Raw genomic sequence first — 23,816 nt, forward strand, 5'->3', positions numbered from 1 at the left:
CGCAAATCTCCAGGAATACACGTGTTGCAGGTTATATTTTCCTGCTTACTGTCTCCTGAAAGAAATTATTTCAAAGTGGTATCATTCATTTTGAGTAAGTCACAAATTCCGTACACAACAAGTAGTTGACTCCAGATTTTGTGTTTTAGTTTGTAATTAGTTAATTATTAAATAAATTCTGAATAAAAGGAAAATGTTATTTTTACAGTTATGAACAGAAGAAAAGAAAAAAAAATATATGCACTCCCTTTTTTTGCTTCGACAATGACTCAACAGAATCTTTTTTTTTTCGACAACCAATTGTCTCTGCTCTCCTTCTTTGCCTGATAGTCAGTGAATAGGAGGCGTGGCACAGGTAGAGTGGACAGCCCCGTCTCTCAACCTTATTTGGGTATTCTTGCTCTCGACTGATGAAAAACCTCTCTTTTATTGGAAGGTAGTGGTATGGGGTTTGAGGAGTCTGGGCTTCTCATCCAGCCAATCTATCCTCATTATTTCAAACTCGGATTCAGCCTGATTGGCTAATTGGCGAATCCACATGTGTATATTGATTACGTAACTTTCCACACATAAATTTACTTTTTCTACACAAGTTTTTCACATGGCAAAATTCTAAAAGTTTTGACCAAACATTACTGTTCGATAACATGTAACGTTTCCCATCACAAAACAATATTATTATTAATGTTCTCAAAGTTTTTTTTTCTTGTTGTACCAATCAAACAGTTTATATCAGCAATAACACCTGGTTATTGCCCGAGATTTCTCGTATAATAAAAAGCTCTAATTCAACTTTAATTTACCCGTTACTGGCGCAATTTCCGACCATTACAAGTAGTTGGGTCACACAAAAGCATCGCACAAAAGAGCACATAGGTTCCATACACCCTTCTGAATAATTAATCTGGCCAATGGAAAGCGTGCATGATTAAAATAAGGAATAGAAGGCCAGTGTGTTGTGCGGGCCGGTGCAGAGAGATAAATAGCCAAGATTTTGTGAACCAAAAGAGAGACGAAAGGGGACCAAGAGAAAACAGCATCAAGTGAGAATAAAATTCGCTTTTGTAGTTAAGGCCGACGATATTTTTCTGGTAAGAACTACAACCAGACCACCAAAAACTGAAAAGGAATAAGTATTCTTGCATATAGTCGTCTTTCAATTCTTTCCTTTCTCTTTTCTTCCAAGCATAAAACTGAATCAAATTTAAAACAAAATTTTATTGCATATAAAAGCTGTCTCAGTCGTTTAATATTTCTTGTCAATCTTGTTTTTGTGTTGTTATTGCATGTTTTAGCACATAATGAGAACACATTACCTGAAAGTACTTCCTTTAAACTCCTCGGCCTAACGTTTACAGAGAACATGAACTGGAATAGATACATTGCCAAGGCTGCTGCGAAGAAGCTGGGCTCTCTCTCTACTGTGCTAGAAAGCTACTTACGCCTAAAAGTATCTTGTACCTCTATAAGGCCACCATTCGCTCATATATGGAGTACTGTTGTCATATTTGGGCTGGTGCATCTGCTACTTGTCTCTTGCTCCTTGACAGGGTTCAAAAAAGAGTCGCCAACCTGATAGGTCCTGAATGTCATCTAAGTTTCAGCCTCTCTCCCATCGATGAAATGTTGCATCCCTCTGTCTGTTCTACAAGTACTTTATTGGTGAATGCTCTGACGAACTACAAGTACTTGTACCTTCCTGGCGTGAATACCCCCAACAAACTCAACAAGCAGCTAAATCTCACCCTTTCACAGGAGAGATCCCTAGGTGTAAGAAAGCATTCTACTTCAATAGTTTCTTCTCCAGACCTGCTAGACTTTGGAACTCCCTTCCGAGATTCTGCTTTTCCAACTGTACTGATATGCAAAAGTTCAAGTGTAATGTGAACAGACATCTTTCTACTCATCTCCCTTCATAATACCGCTGCAAATTATGTCCCCGATAGTAGCCCCCTCCTTCAAAGTGGCACTGTGCCTTGTTTGGGTTGAAAATTGAATTTAAAAAAAAAACCGATGATATAACATTTAGGAAAAGAAAACTGTTACCTTTCGTGAATTGGTTATTTTCGTACCAAAATCGGTCTCCAAATTTAGAGTCATAAAATTGATGGGCAACAAGGCATGCAAATGTTGGACCCAAAACAGCATCATCCCGTTTGATCTCCAGGGCTCCTCCAACGTACAAGTCAATGGAATCTTCAGTTCTTTATAAAATATGAAAATGACAAAAAGAAAAGGTGAAAAGCGTAGCTTATGTTGAAATATTTAAAAAAAAAAAAAAAAAAGATATGGATAATGAATAATATCAAGTGCAAATTCACACATTAGTAAGATTGCTTTTTTTTTACAAGCGAGTCGCTACTTATTAAGGCTCGAAGGCCACTCGAGAATAAGGGTTAGTTAATGGAAGGGTCTAACTTTTAAAATGACAACTGAAAATCAAAGTTCTTCATTTAATGTGTCAGCGTGAGTTATCTAATGGATATCAATGCAGACTATGGGATCAATTATGCCGAGCTCAAAACAGATAAGATAAATTGTGTTCATGTTTCCATTATTATTGCTGAGAAAGCAAGGTGGGTTGATATGCTGTAAAAGAACAACAACAAAAAACATCCAGTCATTTAGTGTTGTCCAAGAAGAACTCTCCACTTATATTGCTTTATGGAATATGCATTTCCTGCCTTTAAAATCAAAACCAAGGCTCAACTAATCCAGCTGATGTTTACAAACACATTTGAAATGTATAAAATCAAGTAAAATAAACAATTTTTTATTGAAATTAAATTTAAATCAAAGTCTTTGTAAAAAATCCATTCACTAATTCATTCACTAAAGCTCCTGTCTACATTCCATATGTGCAAAAATTTTGGACACAAATTTCTATCATTCCATTCATGTGTCTTGTTCATTTATTTAATAAGAATAAAAAATAAAAAGTAAAAAGTAAAATATAAAAAGTAAAAAGTAAGAATAAAAAACAAAAATAAAAATGTAAACAAAAATAAAAAAATTAAAACTTAAAATAAAAATAACAAATAAAAAATAAAATTAAAAATAAAAAAGCAAAAAATAAAATAAAAAATGAAAAGTAAAAAGTACAAATAAAAACAAAAATAAAAATATAAACAAAAATAAAAATTAAAAATTAAAATAAAAAATAAAAACAAAAAATAAAATATTAAAAAATAAAAAGGCAAAATTAAAATAATAAAAAATAAAAAGGTATAAAATAAAAAAATAAAAAATAAAAAAGCAAAAAATGAAATAATCAAAATAAAAAATAAATAAGCAAAAACTAAAATAATAAAAATAATAGAAATAAAAAGCAAAAAAAATAAAATAATAAAAAGGCAAAATAAAAATAATAAAAAATAAAAAGGCAACATAAAAAAATATAAAAATAAAAAAGCAAAAAATGAAATAATCAAAATAAAAAAGCAAAAAATAAAATAATAAAAAATAAAAAAGCAAAAACTAAAATAATTAAAATAAAAAGCAAAAACATTAAATAATAAAAAGGCAAAAATAAAATTATAAAAAATAAAACGGCAAAAATAACGAATAAAAAATAACAAATAACAAAAAAATTTAAAATAAAAAAGCAAGAAATAAAATAATAAACTAAAAAGGCAAAAAATAAAATAGTAAAAAACAGCAAACAGTCAAAAATGAAATTTAAAAAATAAAAAGCAAAAAGGAAAAATAATAACAAATGAAAAATAAAATTAAACATAAAAACATTAAATACTAAAAGATAAAAAGACAAAAGATAGAATAGTTAAAAATAAAACATCAAAAAATTAAAAAATAAAAATAAAAAGCACACAATAAAAACTAAAATAAATAAATAATAAAACGTAAAAATATAAACCGAAACTAAAAATTAAAAACTAGAAAAAACTAAAAAAAGAAAAGGTAAAAAGAAAAAGAAAAAAGAAAAAAATTACAAAGTAAAAAATAAAAAAGCAAAAAATAAAATTAAAAAGTAAAAAAGAAAAAAGAAAAAAAGAAAATTCAAAAGTAAAAAAGAAAAAAGAAAAAAGCAAAAGATAAAAATAAAAATGTAAGAAATTAAAAAGTAAAGAATTAAAAGTAAAAAATAAAAAAGAAAAAGTAAAAATAGAAAAAAAATAACAAAGCAAAAAATAAAAATAAAAAAGCAAAAAGTATAAAAGTAAAAAATAAAAAAGTAAAAAGCAAAAAAAGTAAAAAAAAATTCAATTCAAAGAATTAAAAGTAGAAAATAAAAAAGAAAAAAAAGAAAAAAGGAAAGGCAAAAATTACAAAGTAAAAAATCACAAAGCAAAAAATAAAAAGCAAAAATATAACAGTAAAAAAGAAAAAGTAAAAAAGAAAAAAGCAAAAAAAGAAAAAAGAAAAAAAGAAAAAGCAAAAAGGTTTAAAAAATTAAAAGCAAAGAATTAAAAGTAGAAAATAAAAAGAAAAAGTAAAAAACAAAAAAGTAAAAAACAAAAAAGAAAAAATTACAAGAAAAAATCAAAGATAAAAAAGAAAAAAGAAAAAAGAAAAAAATTAAAAGCAAAAAAAGTTTGAAAATTAGAAAGCAAAGAATTAAAAGTAAAAAATAAGAAATAAAAAAGTAAAACATAAAATATAACAAAAATAAAAATAAATGAAACAAAGAAATAATAATAAAAAAAACCCTTACTTATACATCAGTTTCAGTTTTCTAAGAGCACAACTAGTGTGTGAATTTGATGGATAGTCAAAGGAAATCGGATCCAGTTCGCACCAATTCCTCCAAACTTGATACGGAGGAAGACCATGATCTCGACCTCTTTGAATGTTGACACTGATCAGGTCATCTGTATTCACCAATTTCGTCCTTAATGTTTTTGCAAATCTCATGTCGTTGGATAGATGCGCAGCCCTATTTATGGATCCCTTGATGACAGAATCAACGCTGTTCTTACAGCTATATATTCTATCTGCACTTCTAAGTGACTCCTCTAAAGTAACGGTGTGCGTAGAGTAACAGGGAAATGAATCAATGTCTCGATTGCAGATTCCACTGGTGTTTGCTCGTGACTGGTCTGTGTCATTTTGGTCAAGGAAAATCAAATCATCAAGCATAAGGTGTCCGTATCGAAATGCTGCGGTCGTAAATGCATTTGCGACACTGGCATCCACATATGGTTGATACACTAAAATAAACAAAAAAAACGATAAAACAATTACAAATATTTATCCATATATTTATAACTAGCAGGACTAACTGAGGTTGCCCATGAAATTATTTGTTATACCGGCCTTTCTATGCATAAGGGAAATTACACCGGTTCTCACTATATATATATATATATATATATATATATATATATATATATATATATATATATATATATACATAGTAATTTATAAAATATATATGGCGATTAAGCTACACTGAATATTCTGCGTTTCATCCAACTATAGGATTCGTCAGGCTTATGCGCGAATTCTGTGGTTGCTTCTTGTTTTTATATATGTTGAGGATTTCTAGTTAGCCAATCAGCTTTCTAGTATCCACCGCGCCCCTTCCTATCAGCCAATGGGCATGCATTTTATCAAACAAAGGATCTGTTTTAGAACTAGGTTAGTGGTTTTAGGTAGACGTTCTCCTTTTTTTTTTACATATAAATATATATATATATATATATATATATATATATATATATATATATATATGGTGCCAGTAATATCTACACCGGTGAGAAAGGGCGACAGTACTCCACTCCCTAGCTGAGCGCTAGTCAGTTATACCCGTATTCCAACCTTTGTACCTGTGATGTTAATACACTTCGTTTGTTAAACCAACCTCGACTCCATTTTTTTCTTTTACTATTGTGTTACGACACAACATTATTTATATCAATAACAATTGATTTCCTACGGTTGCTGTCACATATAAAGTAAATATTGCTGGTGAAACTGAAATGAATAATCGAGGAAAATTTTAGTAAAAAAAGAAATATGTAAGTTAGATTTAGATATTTTAAATATGTGAATAAATACTTATTTAACTATTTATTTATTGCGGACTATTATCCCCATCATCTACTAAAAGATGAAGGTTAACAACAACAACTAGAAGATGAGGATAATAGTCCGCAATAAATAAATGGATAAATAATACAAATTACTCATCTCAATAAAAATTCCAGTTAATTATATAATATGTGAATAAAGTTTTACAAAATAAAGTTTGACCATATCATATATCTTTGGCATTCCTCCTATCTAACCTGAGCACTTGGTGTATTCACTTATTACTTCTATAATTTCCTTTAAGCTACTTTGTTCTTATACCAAATCCCGATAACCACATCACTAACTTCCATATCCTTTTATCTCTCATGGCTAACTTACGTTCCATCACCGGTAATTCCGATTCGTTGTCGAAATTCTCTCGGCAGCGTTCATATCGCTTGCGAACAAATTCGTTGTTATCCCCGTCTTCCATTTCTGTATTCAAGGGTTTTAAATACCTTAAATGTTTAGTAGACACTCATCTTACTACAACAGTTACGATGCAATCGCTGTGTCTTTTTTCATAAAAAAAAGTCAGTTTTAGTATCGACTGATAATATTCCGTTAGTGTCAAGTGTCTTAATTGACTGCCAAGCAATTTTGCTTGCCATTAGTTTTAAAATTAAACATGACTTTAAGTATTAATATTTCTCTCTCTCTCTCTCTCTCTCTCTCTCTCTCTCTCTCTCTCTCTCTCTCTCTCTCTCTCTCTCTCTCCTCTGAATCTGTGTGCCCATAGATTAATTCCTATTTTAGTCTCAAAAAAAATATTAAAACCAAGGGATTATTTTTGTATGTAGTAAAACTGAAATAAATAAATTCCTTTATTTTTTTTTCATAATCAGTTTTAAAGATTAAGCCTTCTCTCTTTACTCATAAAAATTAAATTTTCATAATTTTTTTTTTTTTTTTAAATTCAATTTTCACCCCAAACAAGGCACAGTGCCACTTGAAGCAGGGGGCTACTATTAGGGACTTAATTAGCGGGGCCATTATGAAGGGAGATGAGTAGAAAGATGTTTGTTAACATTACACTTGAACTTCTGCATATCATTGCAGTTGGGAAAGCAGAATCCCGGAAGGGAGTTCCAAAGACCCGCAGTTCTGGGGAAGAAACTATTGGAGTAAAAGGCTTTCTTGCACCTAGGAATCTCTACTGTAAAGGGATGAGACTTAGTAGCTTGTCGGGTTTGTCGGGGGGTATTTACGTTGGGGAGGTACAAGTGTTTGCAGTTCGTCAGAGCATTCACCATTAAAGTATTTGTAGAACAGGCAGAGGGATGCAACATCTCGTCGATGGGACAGAGACTGAAGCCTAGATGACAGTTCAGACCTATCAGGTTGGCGACTCTCTTTTGAACCCTGTCCAGGAGCGAGAGACAAGCAGCAGATGCACCAGCCCAGATGTGACAACAGTACTCCATACATGGGCGAATGGTTGCCTTATAGAGGTATAGGATACTGTCAGGCGTAAGTAGTTTTCTAGCACGGTAGAAGGAGCCAACCTTCCTTGCAGCAGCCTTGGCAATGCTCTCAATGTATCTATTCCAGTTCATATTCCCTGTAAACGTTAGGCCGAGGAGTTTAAAAGAAGTACTTTCAGGCAATGTGTTCTTGGCCATTGCTATTGGTGGTAGAGAAGGTTTCTTGTAGTTATTGAAGGAAACAAGCTTAGTTTTAGCAGCATTGAATGTGACTAACCATTTTTGTCCCCATTCCACTACGGATTGGAGGTCATCCTCTAGTGTTTCTGCCATTTCCTTGGATATGTGTTCATTTGTTTTCCCCTCATATCTGTTATAGAGAGTGGTGTCATCGGCAAATATACCCATCTCCGAAACAATTTTATCAGGGAGGTCATTTATGAATATCAGGAATAATAAGAGGTCCAAGGATAGACCCCTAAGGTACTCCCGCATTTATGTCATATTGTTTGGATATACGACCGTCGAGGACAACTTTGATTTTTCTATTACTTAAGAAGGATTTAATTACATTATGAATTCTTCCAGTGATTCCATATGATCTAATTTTCCTTAGAAGACCATCATGCCATACCCTGTCAAAAGCCTTAGATATATCAAGGGCGACCGCTCTACCCTCCCCTGTTTTATCCAATGAACGGTATATACGTTCAGAAACTACACTTAAGATATCTGCTGTTGAACGGGCTTGCCTGAATCCATATTGTTTGTCAGTCAGGAGTTTAGCAGCTGTTAGGTGCTGGACTAGAGCTTGATTAACTTAGGACTCAAATATTTTGGCGAAAAGCGGGAGGAGGCTAATGGGGCGATAATTTAGTGGGTCAGTTATTTCACCAGAATTCTTGAAGACTGGTACCACAGAGGCGGTTTTCCAGCAGCCGGGAAAACAAGATTCGTTAAGGCATTTATTGTAAAGTTTGGACAGAACTGGAGCAACCTCGGCAGAGCATTTTTTTAATAGCACAGCCGGGATGAGATCTGGTCCACATGTTTTGAGGTGTCTAGGTTTTTTATAATAGCATGTACCTGAGAAGGGGTGATTTTCAAATCGTCTAGTGTGGCGTCTGTTCGCAGAGGAAAATCAGGGAGTGAGTGGTGTACAGAGTTCAGTGTGGAGTTTGAGGCAAACCGACTAGCAAGCCGTGCAAGCAACCTCATGATTGTTTGTTAGTGGGGGAATAGTTGACTGTCCATTATTAACTACGCTGTTGTAGATTTTCCAAAAATCCCGGGTTCCTAATTTCTGTGCTTCGATGCACTTTCTGGTGGTTTCAGAGTAATCTGTCTTAGCTGTCTCTATCACTCTCTTACAATTATTTCTAGCTTCTATAAACTTCTGTTTATTTGAGCTGGACTTATGTCGGTTGAATCTGCGGAATGCATGCTGCCTTTGACATATGGCAGCTGCACAAACAGAAGTAAACCATTGGGGAGAGTGGGGCTTGCTATAGAATTTCCGTGCGGGAACATGTGCTTCAATAGCAGTTTTGAACCATTCAGTGGTATCATTTGCACACTGTTCCACTGGACGAGTAAAGATATTTTGCCATGGGGCATCTCTGATGAGCTCCCTGGTGGCTTCCCAATCAGCCTTTTTGTAATACCTCGTTGTTTTGAGTAGTGGGTCTTCAGTTTTAGGGCGAGAATTTAGGCTGATTTCTTCCATTATCACAGCGTGATCAGCATTCCCGAGTGGGCTGTGGGCATTTGTTGTACAGTCATTGCGAACCGTTGTCAGAAAGAGATCTAGAAGTGAGGCATGTTGATCGTGCTGGTCTGGGAAACGTGTCGGAAATGTAACCAACTGAGATAGGGAATGGGATATAGAGAAGGTACCAGCTACGTCTGTGTGATTAGTTTTATTTATTATTATTGGCTCACATGGAGTTTTCACACAAGTCATCAAAAATCTGATTGGAAACCTGTGGTGTTCTCTGGAAGCTTAGTGACAACAAGTCTCCCCAGACGTCCAGCTGTCTCCATCATTAATCATTTAAGTCAGATACGTACAGACACGTCCAGATACGTACAGATAAAAATGAAATGTAATAAGTCTTCAGATATACCTCTCCACCGTACTGTATATCGATACTCTATGGCTGAATGGGATAGCTTCCGTACATTCATACCTTATCTACCTTTGCATTCCATGTTTAAAAAGGATGTGTCCTCTATAGTATCAGACCTGACCGAATGGTTAATTGTAGGCATAGACCGATTAATACCATCCAAAAAATTCTAACAAAAACCTAACCGTCAGCCATGGTTCTCCCCAGAATGTGCTGCTGCTACTGCACACAGAAATCACTTTTTCCATAGCTACCAACGTAATAGATGTACTGAGACTAAAGTTGCTTTCAGGACTGCCAGCAGTCACTGTAAAAGAGTAATAAAAAATGCAAGAGAGATATATGCTCAGTCTGTTAAATCCAAAGTAACTGAGCAGCGGCTTGGTTCCCACAAGTTTTGGCAAATAACAAACAGGATCCTGAACAGAACCGTGCATTCTATCCCAACCATTATCAATGGACCTGAGGTCATCTCGTCAGCATCAGACAAGGCCAAACCATTTGCTAAGAACTTTGCAGCTAATTCTACCCTATGTGACAAAGTCCATTAACTCCCCATATTTCCTCCTATAACAGATAACACACTATGCAACATACAAATATCTGTGCGTGAGGTCGCCAAGCTAATCAAGAACCTTGATTCCAATAAAGCAACTGGCCCTGGCGGAATTCCAGTTATAGTGATAAAAAAGCTCCAACCAGAACTTGCCCCCATACTTACAAAACTGTTTAAGTGTTGCCTTAAGAAGTGCTTTCCAACACCCTGAAAAACCTCATCAGTATGCCCTGTACTTAAGAATTCAGGTGATCGGTCATCTCCCTCTCAGTACAGACCAATAAGTCTCCTGTGTGTCATGAGTAAGTTGTTGGAATCCATATTAAATAAAGAAGTAGTCAACCACCTCAGCAGAAACAACCTTCTTAGTGACATGCAATATGGTTTACGCTCCGCAAGATCTACAGCAGATGTGCTAACGGTTATATCTCATAGAATTAGTGAATCTCTTGACTAAGGCTTTCTTTCCAGGGCAATTGCTCTTGACATATTAAAGGCCTTCGATAAGGTATGGCATAAGGGCCTACTTCACAAGATTTCCAGCTACGGTATAACTGGTAATGTTTTCTCAATCATTAAATCATTTCTCTCTGATAGGTTCATAAGAGTAGTGGTTGATGGGCAGAAATCAAGGCCCACAGTATTAATGCTGGAGTCCCTCAGGGGTTCATCTTGGGCCCAACTCTCTTCCTAATCTACATCAAAAACACATACTTCCTCTCTTCCTGATCTACATCCCAAAACACATACTTAAATCATTCGTTGACATCTATGCTGATGACACGACCATCTATGGCAACACATCAAAGGCCGTAAATGACAAGATTCTCTCTAATTCTCTCTCTTCTGATCTTGTGGTACAGTTGGGGAAGAGGTGGCTGGTTACTTTTAATGCATCCAAAACCAAGCTTCTATCTTTACATTATCAACGCTCTGAATCCCATCTGGCATCAATTGAAATGAATGGCTCTCGTCTTGGGGAGGCTCCATATTTTGACAAGCTTTTGGGTTTGACCTTTACTCCTGATCTGAAATGGAACACGCACATCAGGTCTTTTGCCAAGGACGCTGGGAAAATGGTGGGATCCTTCTACTGCTTCAGAAGATATCTCACTACTGATGCAATTCTCTATCTGTATAAAAGCCAAGTATGTCCAAGGATGGAGTACTGTTGCCACATCTGGGCAGGAGCTGCTAAAAACAGCCTATCCTGCCTTGACAAAGTACAAAATAGACTTCGTAGCTTAATGGGGGATGCCGTTTTCTCTTCCCTGCAGCCTCTCTCCCACAGGAGAGACGTTGCGAGCCTATCCTTGTTTTATCGTTATTTCCATGGCAGGTGCTCGTCTGTTTTTGTTTTATTATTATTATCTTTCACGAGAAACACTCATCAGGCTGAAACTACTGTTATTAATTTTCCCCACTCTTTATCTGTGCTTAAATCCAAACGTAGATTCCATGAGCAGAGCTTCTTTCTCAGACGTGCACAAATGTCGAACTCTCTTCCGTTTGCCTGTTTCCCATCTGACTACAACCTGGATGTCTTCAAGTCCAACATAAACAAATTCCTGACAAACCGCCCTCTTAAGTTAGACACTTTATCAAATATCCAATACTAATGATTACTACAATACTATCTCATTGATCACTGTACACGCAATAACCCTTATCCCTGAGTGGTCTCCGGGCCTTGATAAGTGGTGACCTCCACATAAAAAAAAGATACGCACAGACATGTACAGATACGTACAGGGCCGACACCATAAAATGGTTATCTATCTTTAACCTCTCAACAAACAGACACAATCACAGCTAAGTTATTGGATTCTTATTTGTTCTGACAAATGCACAGTAGAAGTAAACAAAAAAAAAACGTATTTATAAATAAGTTGCCCCATCATAAAATACGCTTAAATATGATATTTTAATTCATGCAGATTTCGTATTTATTATTATAAACCCAATTCTCTAATGATTAATATATTGTACCCAATATATAGTACTGATTTTGAAAGTAAAAAAAAATATGACTTGGGTACCATCAGCTAGAATCAAAACCAAAATATATAGCACTCGTTATGATTTGAGCTATCGTCAGATGGATAAGAAATAGTTTAAAATGAACCAACTTTAATGTATAATTGTATATTTGTGCATGCGTACAAGAGCACTATAAATCGATTTACGCCTGCCAAGTTCCATTTATTTTTTGGAATTGGGACCCCTTAGCAGCTATTTTACAGGCTAAAGACTAAATCGAATTTGCCCCATGGGTCCAAATCTCCTATATGTTAAATTTCAAGTCTATTGCCCAAAAATTGATAGAGGAGTTTAGTAGAGACTGTTCTTCAAACAGACATACTGACAAGGTCACTTTATATATATATATATATATATATATATATATACAGAGAGAGAGAGAGAGAGGATCAGGGGAGGGGAGATAAATAGATAGATAGATAGATAGATAGATAGATAGATAGATGGATGGATGGATAACTGGATGCATTCGCGTTCACACGTAATACACTGAATCATGCAAGCACATGTCAGCTCTTCCTAATATGTGGATATATGAAAAGGATAAGCTTGAAAAGAATGAACTTAAAAGGATGGGCGAAATAGATATAAGTATATGAACGTTGAAACTGCTTTACTGTACGGTGTCTCAAAGAGTATTCAACAGAACTAGTCTGATAGCAAAGAAAGAGTTCCATTTTCTACAAATTATTCTGAACAAACTATGAACAGTGAGCAAACGAATAATGCCGTTTTAGTGATTAAAGCAAAAAAAAAACAGGAAAAGAAAAAGGAATTCTGGCAAACATGTTGCCTCTTCAGCGGTCCGCCAAAAAAGGACGAAAATGGAAGTGTACTCTTTCACGTGTTTTATGTTGGTGACCATGTGACTAAATCAACCAATGCCTAACCGTCGTATGGTCATGTATTCTGGGACTTCAAATGTTAATAAAAAATGACCACAACATATTAATTTATTGATTGAAATATTATCATCATATTCGTTTCTTTAGAAAACAAAATATTTATTAGTATACTTTTCATTTTTTTTATTTTTATTTTTATTTTTTTTTTTACAAAGTACTCACCACTTATCAAGGCCTGGAGGCCACTCGAGGATGAGGAATTATGAGTGCACAGTGATTAAGGGGAACATGTTGTATTCATCTTTAGTCGTGGAAATTTGGTAAATTGGATTACTTAAGGGGATGGTTCATCAAGAATTTGTTCACATTGGACTTGAAGACAACCATATTGTGGTCAGTTGAAAAACAGGAAAACAGAAGAGAGATTTTAGCTGAATCTAGGGAGGAGCTGCTCAGGGCATTTTTTCCTGCCTTGACAGGGTCCAAAACCAGCCTCGAAACCTAGTAGGTCATGTCCTTTTCCCTTCTTTGCAACCTAATTTTCACAGGAGAGAGAGGTTACAAGTATCTCTGCTCTGTCGTTATTTTCATTGCCACAGCTGGGCTCGTGAATCTACCACTAGTCGCCCCCTCTTGAATCGGGCCCAAAAAAGAGTCTTCAATCTAATATATCCCACTTTATCAACTAAGCTCCAATCCCTGTCCCATCATTACAATGTTGCATCTCTGTGACTGTTTTAGAAATATTTTAATGGAATGTGCTCTGATGAACTTGTTGCATTTGTACTCCTTCGACGTACATATCCCTGACAAACCCGCTGTTGAGGTTCCTAAATGCCAGAAAGCTTTCTATTCTAATAGTTTCTTCCCTCGAACAGCTAGACTTTGAAATTCTCTTCCTGCTGCCTGCTCCCCTGGCTGTACTGATATGCAGAAGTTAAAATTTAACATAAATCAACATCTTGGTAATCTTTCCTATACATGGTGTCAAATAGTAGCTCCTTATGTCCAAGTGGCGATATGCCTTGTTAGGCGTGAGCGTGAGTAAAAAAAAAAAAAGTGCTCCACTGAGCTTCAAATTTTGTCCTCTACCTCGAAAACCATTAAAAAAAACACCTATCTAGCTACAACCAATATACACAATTCCCCCACTTTCTATCTCTGCCTAAATCTAAATGCAAATTCCATGAAAACAGCTTCTTTTCTTGAGCTGCCCGTCTTCAGCTAACTACAACATGGTTGCCTTCAAGTCCAATGTAAACAAGTTCTTATGAGCTGTCCCCTTAAATAATTAAGTTCTATTCGATTCCTATCACTAGCGATCACTACGCTGTTATGTTACCGTCCACATTACATTCTTTAACCCTTATCCTCGAGTGGGCTTTAAGCCCTGATAAATGGTGACTCCCTTGTAAAATAAAAAATCTCTACTGCGATATTAATATTTCAAATGGGTATATTGTTTTGTAAAATAAGGAAGCGTCTACTTACCTTGGCTGGAATTAAAGTGAAGTTGATATTCTTCTACCAGAGTTTTACCGATGAGGAGCGGTAAAAACTCTTCGTAAGTAATATGCTCCAGTTCGGCAACGACTATTCTCCTTGCCTCTTGAAACAGTATCTCCTTGTCCCAAGTTTTGTTTAGACTCAACAGTTTATCCACGATAGTATTATGTTCTCTCAACCAAAAAGTGTGATGCAAAGCTAAGGCAAAATTCTCATTGAGTCGAGTGTCACCTAGTTTAAAGGAGAAACAGATTTGAAAAAGTAGTGGACATAATTATACGAAATAAACACGATACTACTACTACTACTACTACTAACATTAAAACCAATGAACACTTATGATCTCCAAAACTTGAATTAAATTGAACATAATTGGTTTGAAACAACCGTGGCATCGGATGAAAACTACTACTACTAACAATAATAATAATAATAAAAATAATAATAATTATTATTATTATTATTATTATTATTATTATTATAAAATTGTAATGTAATGTTGGCATAGACTAGTGCCACACCAAATAGTCATGAAGAGTCAAGGAGGCTGGAAAGATTGAAGAGAGAAAGCACTGACCAGACCTTCACTAAATGAGTGCAAAGATCTTGGGAAGGCTTGGTGCCACCCAAATTCCAATGAAGGCTAATGGTCGTTGTCAGCGAGAATAAGTGGTAAACGGCTGTTGCAATAATGCAAATTCATTTGCAAAAGTAATTGAAAAATGGAGAGTACTGGAAATTTGGAGAGACTTATTGTCAGCCAGCCTCCAAGGAATACCACATGTTGTTGTCAGTGAGCAATCGTTGATAATCAGCTGGATGCGACTTTCTAGTGAGGCCAAAGAATAAGAGTATGGCCACTTATTCATTACTGATGACGTGAGCCTTTAGTCAATGAACATGGACAATGGCTCTTCTAAATAAAACGTACATATGGTCAATTCTCCTTTATAGTTGTGAATGTTGGACAGTAATGAAGAGGGCTGAAAGCCATTTGAAAGCCATGGGGATATAGTTTTTAAGGAGAATTCTATCAATCTCATGGCCAGAAAGAAGTCATGCATAAGGCAAAGTAGAGCAGATCACTACTCGAAACTGTCCATGCCATACAGTTAAAGTTCTTCGGACATTTAATGTGGGCAGACGGAAAAAACTTGATGTTAGGAAATATCGTCAAAAAAGAAAACAGAGGAAGACAGCAAAATTCACTGACAGTCTCAACGGGGCCGCTGGAAAATAGATCTTATCAGAAAGACGGAATGCAGAGGAAGCTGGAGAGCCATGATCATCAATGTCTGCAATCGTTGTCATCGTATGCGGCCGCAGCCGAGATTGAACTCACTACACGAGTTTGCAGTGTTATTAAAATCTTGTCCGTAGCTGAATACTTGATGCTTCACCAGGGCTATCAAGGGTATTTTTTATCGTGACGCTATCACTAGATGGCTTGCTTACCACGGCTTAAGAGAGGCCCATCTACCTTCTACAATAACAGACCTGACCTGATACCTGAAAAAGGTCTAAAGATACCACCGAGCTCATTATTAACGCCGGATGAATATGTTAACAATACTGCTGCTGTGCTAAAAATACTAAAACCAATGATTGCTTTTCAGCTCCAGAATAGCATAATTGTATCAAATTTGGAATGAGGCAACCTTGGCATGGGATGAGAAAAGGTCCTCTACTACTACTACTACTACTAATAATAATAATAATAATAATAATAATAATAATAATAATAATAATAATAATAATAAAATTACTAATACTACTTATAGTAGGATTGATAATAATAATAATAATAATAATAATAATAATAATAAAATTACTAATACTACTTATAGTAGGATTGATAATAATAATAATAATAATAATAATAATAATAATAATAATAATAATAATAATAATAATAATAAAATTACTAATACTACTTATAGTAGGATTGACAATAATAATAATAATAATAATAATAATAATAATAATAATAATAATAATAAAATTACTAATACTACTTATAGTAGGATTGATAATAATAATAATAATAATAATAATAATAATAATAATAATAATAATAATAATAATAATAATAAAATTACTAATACTACTTATAGTAGGATTGATAATAATAATAATAATAATAATAATAATAATAATAAAATTACTATTACTACTTATAGTAGGATTAATAATAATAATAATAATAATAATAATAAAATTACTAATACTACTTATAGTAGGATTGATAATAATAATAATAATAATAATAATAATAATAATAAAATTACTAATACTACTTATAGTAGGATTGATAATAATAATAATAATAATAATAATAATAATAATAATAATAAGGATTGATAATAATAATAATAATAATAATAATAATAATAATAATAATAATAATAATAATAAACAATTATAAGTTTTAGAACTAATAAGTCATAAAACACTTTAGACAATAATAGATGCGTAACAAGAGAGTCAAAACACTCCTGTGGCTGCTACGTCTATTAATATTTCTACTACTACTATTAATACTACTGATAGTAGTAATACTGCTACTGCAAATAATAATACTAAATTATAGGTTAAGAACTGATTGTAACGAACATATTGTTGTTTCCAGTCGCAAAGCAGACAAAGAACAGAAAAGAACCTCAACTCGCTTTTCGTTTATTTCCTCATTCTCTAGGTACGTGTTTCATATGATCGTTTTCTCATACGTGCTCTGGAATGCCATCCCGTCTCTAACGTGATCTCTTTTTTAAAGTCTTTATTTTTCCCTGTCAATGACGTCATTTCACTATTTTACATAATTATTATAGTTATAAAACACTTTAGATAATAATGGTGTGTAATAAGAGAGTTGAAATACTACTACTACTACTACTACTTATAGTATATCAGTGAGTTAAAGGCCATTGGTTAGAATTTGATTAATATAAACCAAAATAGTAGAATTTCACAAAGTAAGTAAAATGGCTGACTTATTTTCTATAATGAATTTTTTTACTTGTATAAGCGGTAAGTACATTCTAGAATGGAGTACTGTTGAAATTTATATTTGTAGAATTTTTTTTTTCTGTGTTTGTTTATTAATAGCATAAGCAAAGGATCTTGTGAAAGTAATAAATGAAAAAAAAATCCGAAACAGAATAAGTATTATTCAAATTAAACTTAAGACAAATATAAACATGTATAAAATAAACAAGATTCAGGGATAAAAAATAAAATTGGCTAGACAGAATCGAATATAGATCTGTCAGATTAATTGCTATTAATGATTAATTCCAATAATCTGACAAGATAACTTTATGTATTATATTAATTTTTATGGCATGTTGTCCTTTACTTACCAGCTCTAAAAAGAGGGCAACTGTTTGAACCCATGATATGCGCTGCAGTCGGGAGTAGATGATTATTTCCAATATCCGTTATTTTCATTTTTCCTGAAATCGTAAAAGGTTTTATTAATAAGAGAGTGACGTATGTTTATATCTAATAATGATTGGAACATTCAGTATGGACAATGAAAATCCTACAAAAGCAGACAGCGGAAAAATAAACAGAAATTCCATTATTATTGCCACATATTTGAATGAAACTTGAATAATTTCAATCCAAATAGAAAAAGATTATTTTCCTGAATTATTGCTGTCAAAATTTTAGCCCAAAATTACTCGAAAAAGAATTTCCAGAAACACACAAAAAAAAAACAAGACATTTAAAACAGATTTTCTCCTCCTTGATTTGATGTTCAAATCTGTGACAATTCATTTTCTAATGGCGATTAAGCTCAGTTGTTTAAGTTTGAAACAGATCAAATTATAAAATATAATGATTGCTGTTTTTCATTTAGCATACAAAATGATATAACAGAAACATGATAAAATGAATAAATATCCAGGCAGCATCCCTAATAATTTATTCTGGATCCTTCATGGGCTGAACAAAAGAACAACTTCCTCAACTAACTATGAAGCTAATGACTATGGACAATGTAATGTACTCTAAAAATGATATTAATCGACTCCATGTAAAAACAAACAAGGAAGACGATGAGTGATAAGTATAGAAGACGATTGCGTGGATGATACAAAAATAAATGAAAAATATATCTATTATATAAATCTCACCTGTATGTATGTATGTATGTATGTATGTATGTATGTATGCATGTCTAAAACTTTCGACGGATTTTCACAAGATCGGTATCATTTTGAAGCTCGACCCTTTGGACGACAAATATAGAAAATTGGCTAAAAAAATGAATTCCTTCACCCTCAGCTGGGCATTTTTCTACAGAGAGGGGTCGTTTTTTTTTTCGTCGATATTTTCGAAAGTCATCTCATCTTTTCGATTGACTAGCCTTAATTTAAACCTTCATCACTTCCGGTTTGGCGATGGACACAATGGCAAATACGTTACGTTTTTTTTTTCACGTTCTTCTCCTTCTTGTGTTGGATCTTGTATGCCTACTACCACTTATATATAGAATATATACTTATTCTAATATATAAACTGCCATATGTCGGTCTGTCGGTCTGTCTGTCGGTCGGTCTATCTGTCTGTCTCTATATTATCAAACTCCCTCTCCTCCCAAAATAAAAGTTGCAGAGCAGCGCTAGGGGCCTCAAATGATTGGATTTTTTATAGGCCATTCATTCATGTGTCTTTAGCTAGTAAAATTATTTTTAAGAGGTCAAAAATGAGTAAAAATTTAAAAAATCGTTAAACATTTGTGTACATTCATCTTATTTTTAATTTTTAATCAGTTTATGTGCGTGTCACATTAGTACAGTGGTAATGTCACCAGCTTTGAATGCTACGGTTTCGGTTTCAGTTCTATCTGATGGCAGCCAAATACCTTTTTATTTTATTTTTGAAATCACGACTCTATAATAATATTTATGAAATCTGGACAAATAAAAATATCATATTTAAGTGTATTTTACGCCCAGACAAAGCCGGGCGCTTGCCACCCCCACCTCCGCTAGTATAATACAAAAAATAAAACAGACATATATTTCAATGAAAAATAAAGAAATACAATCTTACCAGTTTGAGCATCACGTAGAGAATCCAATTCCTCTTGAGAGGATCCATAAATTAAGGATCCATCTATGTAATGGGAAATTATGTTTAACTGCTCTCTTGACGCTGCCAATATGTAAAGAAAACCAAAAATGCTTCAGGTGTCGATTTTTATCAATGTAACTTACGGTGAAGTTGTAATATAAGGAATGTTTAAATACCTGCATGAGGACGGTATATTATTTTATTATTGGAATCCTTTGAGATGAGTAATTTGTATATTTATTTATTTATTCGTACACTATTATCCCCATCTTTATAGTTGTTATATCCTCATCTCCATAGTTGACGTTTCGGCCAACTATTCCTCTGACAGGTGGTTTACTGTGACTCATTTTCTTAAAATCATTGATCATCAAGCCTTGATCTTGGAGAGTCATTATAATCCTCTTCCGATCATAGTGAAGTCTCTTAACTGTATCCTCAGTAATTACTGCCTTCTATAGTTGTTGTCGTCTTACCATGTTTTGGTCAACTAATCTTCTGGCCAGCTTTAGGTAGGATTGAAACCGCTATCTTCAGACAAAGCTCACCTGGAACCGTAGAGATTTAACACCTCTATCGATTGTGCAATTACCAAGCAAAATGGTATGATATTCCAACGAACCCTATAGTACAATTGAACCGAACATATTATTTCGATTCTTCAGCCATCGGTTCTCATATTGAGCGTTTATTTCACGTTTCAGTTGACATAATCTTCAACCTTCTTCAGGTGTATCTTGTTGAACTCTAGAATCTTTCTGTCAAACTCAGGAATCTGCACCAAATTTCAAATGGAACCTTTTATTTAATCGATGGGGTAACATGACATCGTTCCGTCGGCCATGACTGAGTAGAAGACCTAAGTGATTCGCAGTTCTATTTTGAATGTTGCACACACTGAGGATTGAACCTTGAACTTCCAGAGGAGTGTAACTTTTACAACTGAATGCTACCATCATGAATTAAATCAAGCGTTCTGTTTGGAATTCCATGCAGATTCCCGAGTTCGACAGAAAGATTTCCGAGTTTGACAGAAATGTTCATGATTTCAACAAGACACACCTGAAGAAGGTTGAAGGTTATATCTACCGAAACGTTGTGAAAATAACACTCAGGGTGAGAACAGTAGTCTGAAGAATTTAAATGATATGAATAATTAATCCTGATCTCAAAAATTCAGAAACATACTAACATATTATTATAATCAGATCATTTATAAGGACGGTTGAATAAGAACTTGTTTACATTAGACTTGAAGACAACGATATTGTAGTCAGACGGAAAGCAGACCAGCAGAACAGAGTTCTACAGGCAGGCAGTTCTATGAAAAAAGTTTTGCTCATGAAATCCACGTTTAGGCACTGTTAGAGAGTGAGGGAAATTATTGATAGTGGTTTCGGCTAGATGAGTGTTTTTTGTGAAAGATTGGCGAAGGAAAACCATAGATTGGAGCTCAGTCGAACACTTGTCCTGAAAATAATAAAGTCTGTTTTGAACTCTGAAAAAGCAGGATAGAGTGCTTCGAGCAGCTCTTGTTCAGATGTGGCAACAATACTCCATCATAGGATGTACTTGGCTCTTATAAAGGTAGAGAATTGCATCAGCAGTGAGATATTTACTGGAGCGGTAGAATGATCAAACGATTTTTCTAGCGACCTTGGCAACGGATTTGACGTATATTCTCCATTTCAAATTAAGAGTGAAGTTCAAACCAAGAAGCTTCTTCATAGCGAGAGTCTTTCATTTCAATAGAGGCCAGATGTGGGCCAGATCATTGATGATGGAAACAGAGAAGCTTGGTTTTCAAAGTATCAAAATTAATCTGCCACTTTTTCCCCCCATTGTACCATGTGCTCAAGATCAGAGGAGAGCGAATCAGAAAGATCTTGGTTGTTTATAGCCTTTGAAGTGTTGCCATAGATGGTAGTGTCGTTTGCATAAATGTTTACAAATGATTTATGAATGTGATTTGGGAGATCATTGATGAAGATCAAGAAGAGAGTTGGGTCCAGGATGGAACGTTGACGGATGCCAGCATTAATACTGCAAGCTTTTGATTTCTGCCCATCAACCACTAATCTTATAAACCTATCAGCGAAGAATGATTTAATAATTGAGAAAATATTTCCAGTTATTCCATAGCTGGAGATTTTGTGTAGCAGGCCTTTATGCAACACCCTATCAAAAGCCTTTGATATATCAAACAAAGCACATGTTGAGAGATTCACTAATCCTGTGAGATATTACTGTTCACACATCAGTTAAAGATCTGGCAGACTGATTGGTCTGTACTGAGTGGGACATGATCGCCCGAATTTTTGAATACTGGGCAGACTGAAGAGGTTTTCCAGGCTGTTGGGAAGCATTTCTTCTTAAGACAACGTTTAAACAGCTTTGTAATTATGGGGGTTAGTTTTGAAGCTTTTTGAGCACTATAATTGGAATGTCACGGCTAGCTGTTGGGCTTTTACTAGAATTTCTTGGACGGTATGAAACGGTCTATATCGACAATTAACCATTCAGTCAGATCCAATACTATAAAAGACGCGTTTTTTTTTTAACACAGAGTGCAGACGTCTATCTGATATAAATGTTCAGAATTTATCCCAATCAATCATAGATTATCGATATACAGTAGAATGGTGAGTTTATCACATTTGAGGGTTTTTCACATTTTGCTTTTATCTTAACCGAAACAACCGATCGGAAGATCTCGATGGAGAGAGAACGGATGATGAGTATATTTCTAGGCAAGTTATAAGAAAAACGTCTAAGAGACTTGCATACTGGCCGTCAGTGTCGGGCACAAGAGTGAGTCCATGAATAATCTGAGTTAAGTCATAGGCGATGGAGAAATCATGAGAGTACCTCCCCTCATCATCCGTTTTATTTGGGTGGGCTAGCAATTTTACATCGTGAACATTAAAGTCACCACAGACGTAAATGTTTTCAAAAACAAGGTCTTGTTTTTTACTTGTAAACAACTATTTGCCGGCGACAATTTTAAAGGTGATATTTATTCAAAACAGACCCGAACACCCCTAAAATCGACTTTTTAATTGTAAGTTTTTATTTGGTCTACCATGACATAAGTACCTAATATAATTCGGCTTTTTTTTTTTTTAAATATTGTTATTTTTCTTTTATATAAAAATAGCAATCCAATTTTGATTTAAATAGTTTATTAAAAAAAAATTTACATTTTTTTTTTTTAATAAAAGCATACCTTCCAAGTTGCATTTTCCCCTTTTCCTTCGATTTGGATTCTTGTGTATGCATTTTATTCCGTAACGTTACAGCTTACATGTTGATGCAACATGAGTCGGCACGTGAGTCGTTAGTATGTATACGTACTTAAATGACGGGGCCCACAACTATGTTACGATAATAATAACAATAAAAAAAAAACAAATATTAATTTATTCATCACATACCAGTTTCCCCTGATCTTCCTCCCACTCCTAAGGAGCGGATGAACTTGTGACAATCAAGGCATTCAGCATAATCCAGGAATGTATCTGACATACATTCTGTCCTGAAAAATAAAAATAAAAAATAGAAGAGAATTTTGGCTAGGAGCAAAGCGTAGTATCTGTTCTGGTATGTACTTTATCTTCCTTGTCCTGATACTATCTTTTCTGTCCTCGGTCAACAAAGAAGCAATTTTTCTTGACTGAAGCAACTTTATTTTTTGCACAATCCAGAGTGCTTAATTTTGGAGAACTACTCTTTTTCATACGTTAAAAAAACGACAATGTGTTTAACTGCCTTCGTGGGTAGGCGAATAAATAGGAACTTATTAGTCTAATCGAAGCCTCCTGCACTTGGTTCACAGAATATATTTGCCAGGTAGTTTTTGAAAAAGACATTGGATACCCCTGTAAGAGTAGCTGTGCATGTAATTATGAGGCAAGGATTTCACAACCTTCAACCACATCTCCTAAATCGGTACTGCTTAAGTCTAGTGGCAAGATGTTCAGGACGACTGGAAACAATGCCGAGATAAGCGGAGAGCACATACAGCACTTGGAAGTCCAAAATGGCCACCCATTCTATTACTGACTAGGCTCAACGTTGCTTAACTTCGGTGATCTAATTGGAACTAGTGTGTAAACGTGATTGTGCTGCATATTAGTCTACTAACACTCAGAATATTAAGTCTGTCTTGAATTAAAGAAAGAAGTCAAGTCATAGGTTCCTT

General features: G+C 34.3%; 1 protein-coding gene across 1 annotated transcript in view; it reads right to left on the reverse strand.

Annotated features, from left to right (window-relative positions):
* The window catches only part of LOC145267002 (peroxidase mlt-7-like), a 77,017-nt gene that overhangs the window by 21,047 nt on the left and 32,154 nt on the right, over positions 1-23,816 (reverse strand). Inside the window, exons 6-11 of the mRNA XM_080122905.1 lie at positions 23,050-23,150; positions 19,595-19,696; positions 17,893-17,985; positions 14,519-14,764; positions 4,673-5,168; positions 2,047-2,204 (exon numbers count right to left, since the gene is read on the reverse strand). Coding sequence (XP_079979031.1) covers positions 2,047-2,204; positions 4,673-5,168; positions 14,519-14,764; positions 17,893-17,985; positions 19,595-19,696; positions 23,050-23,150 — 1,196 coding nt within the window. The remainder of the gene's footprint in view (positions 1-2,046; positions 2,205-4,672; positions 5,169-14,518; positions 14,765-17,892; positions 17,986-19,594; positions 19,697-23,049; positions 23,151-23,816) is intronic.

This window comes from Euprymna scolopes, chromosome 4, assembly GCF_053919585.1.
Source record: "Euprymna scolopes isolate OS-2025 chromosome 4, ASM5391958v1, whole genome shotgun sequence".
In the NCBI taxonomy this organism is placed as follows: domain Eukaryota; kingdom Metazoa; phylum Mollusca; class Cephalopoda; order Sepiida; family Sepiolidae; genus Euprymna; species Euprymna scolopes.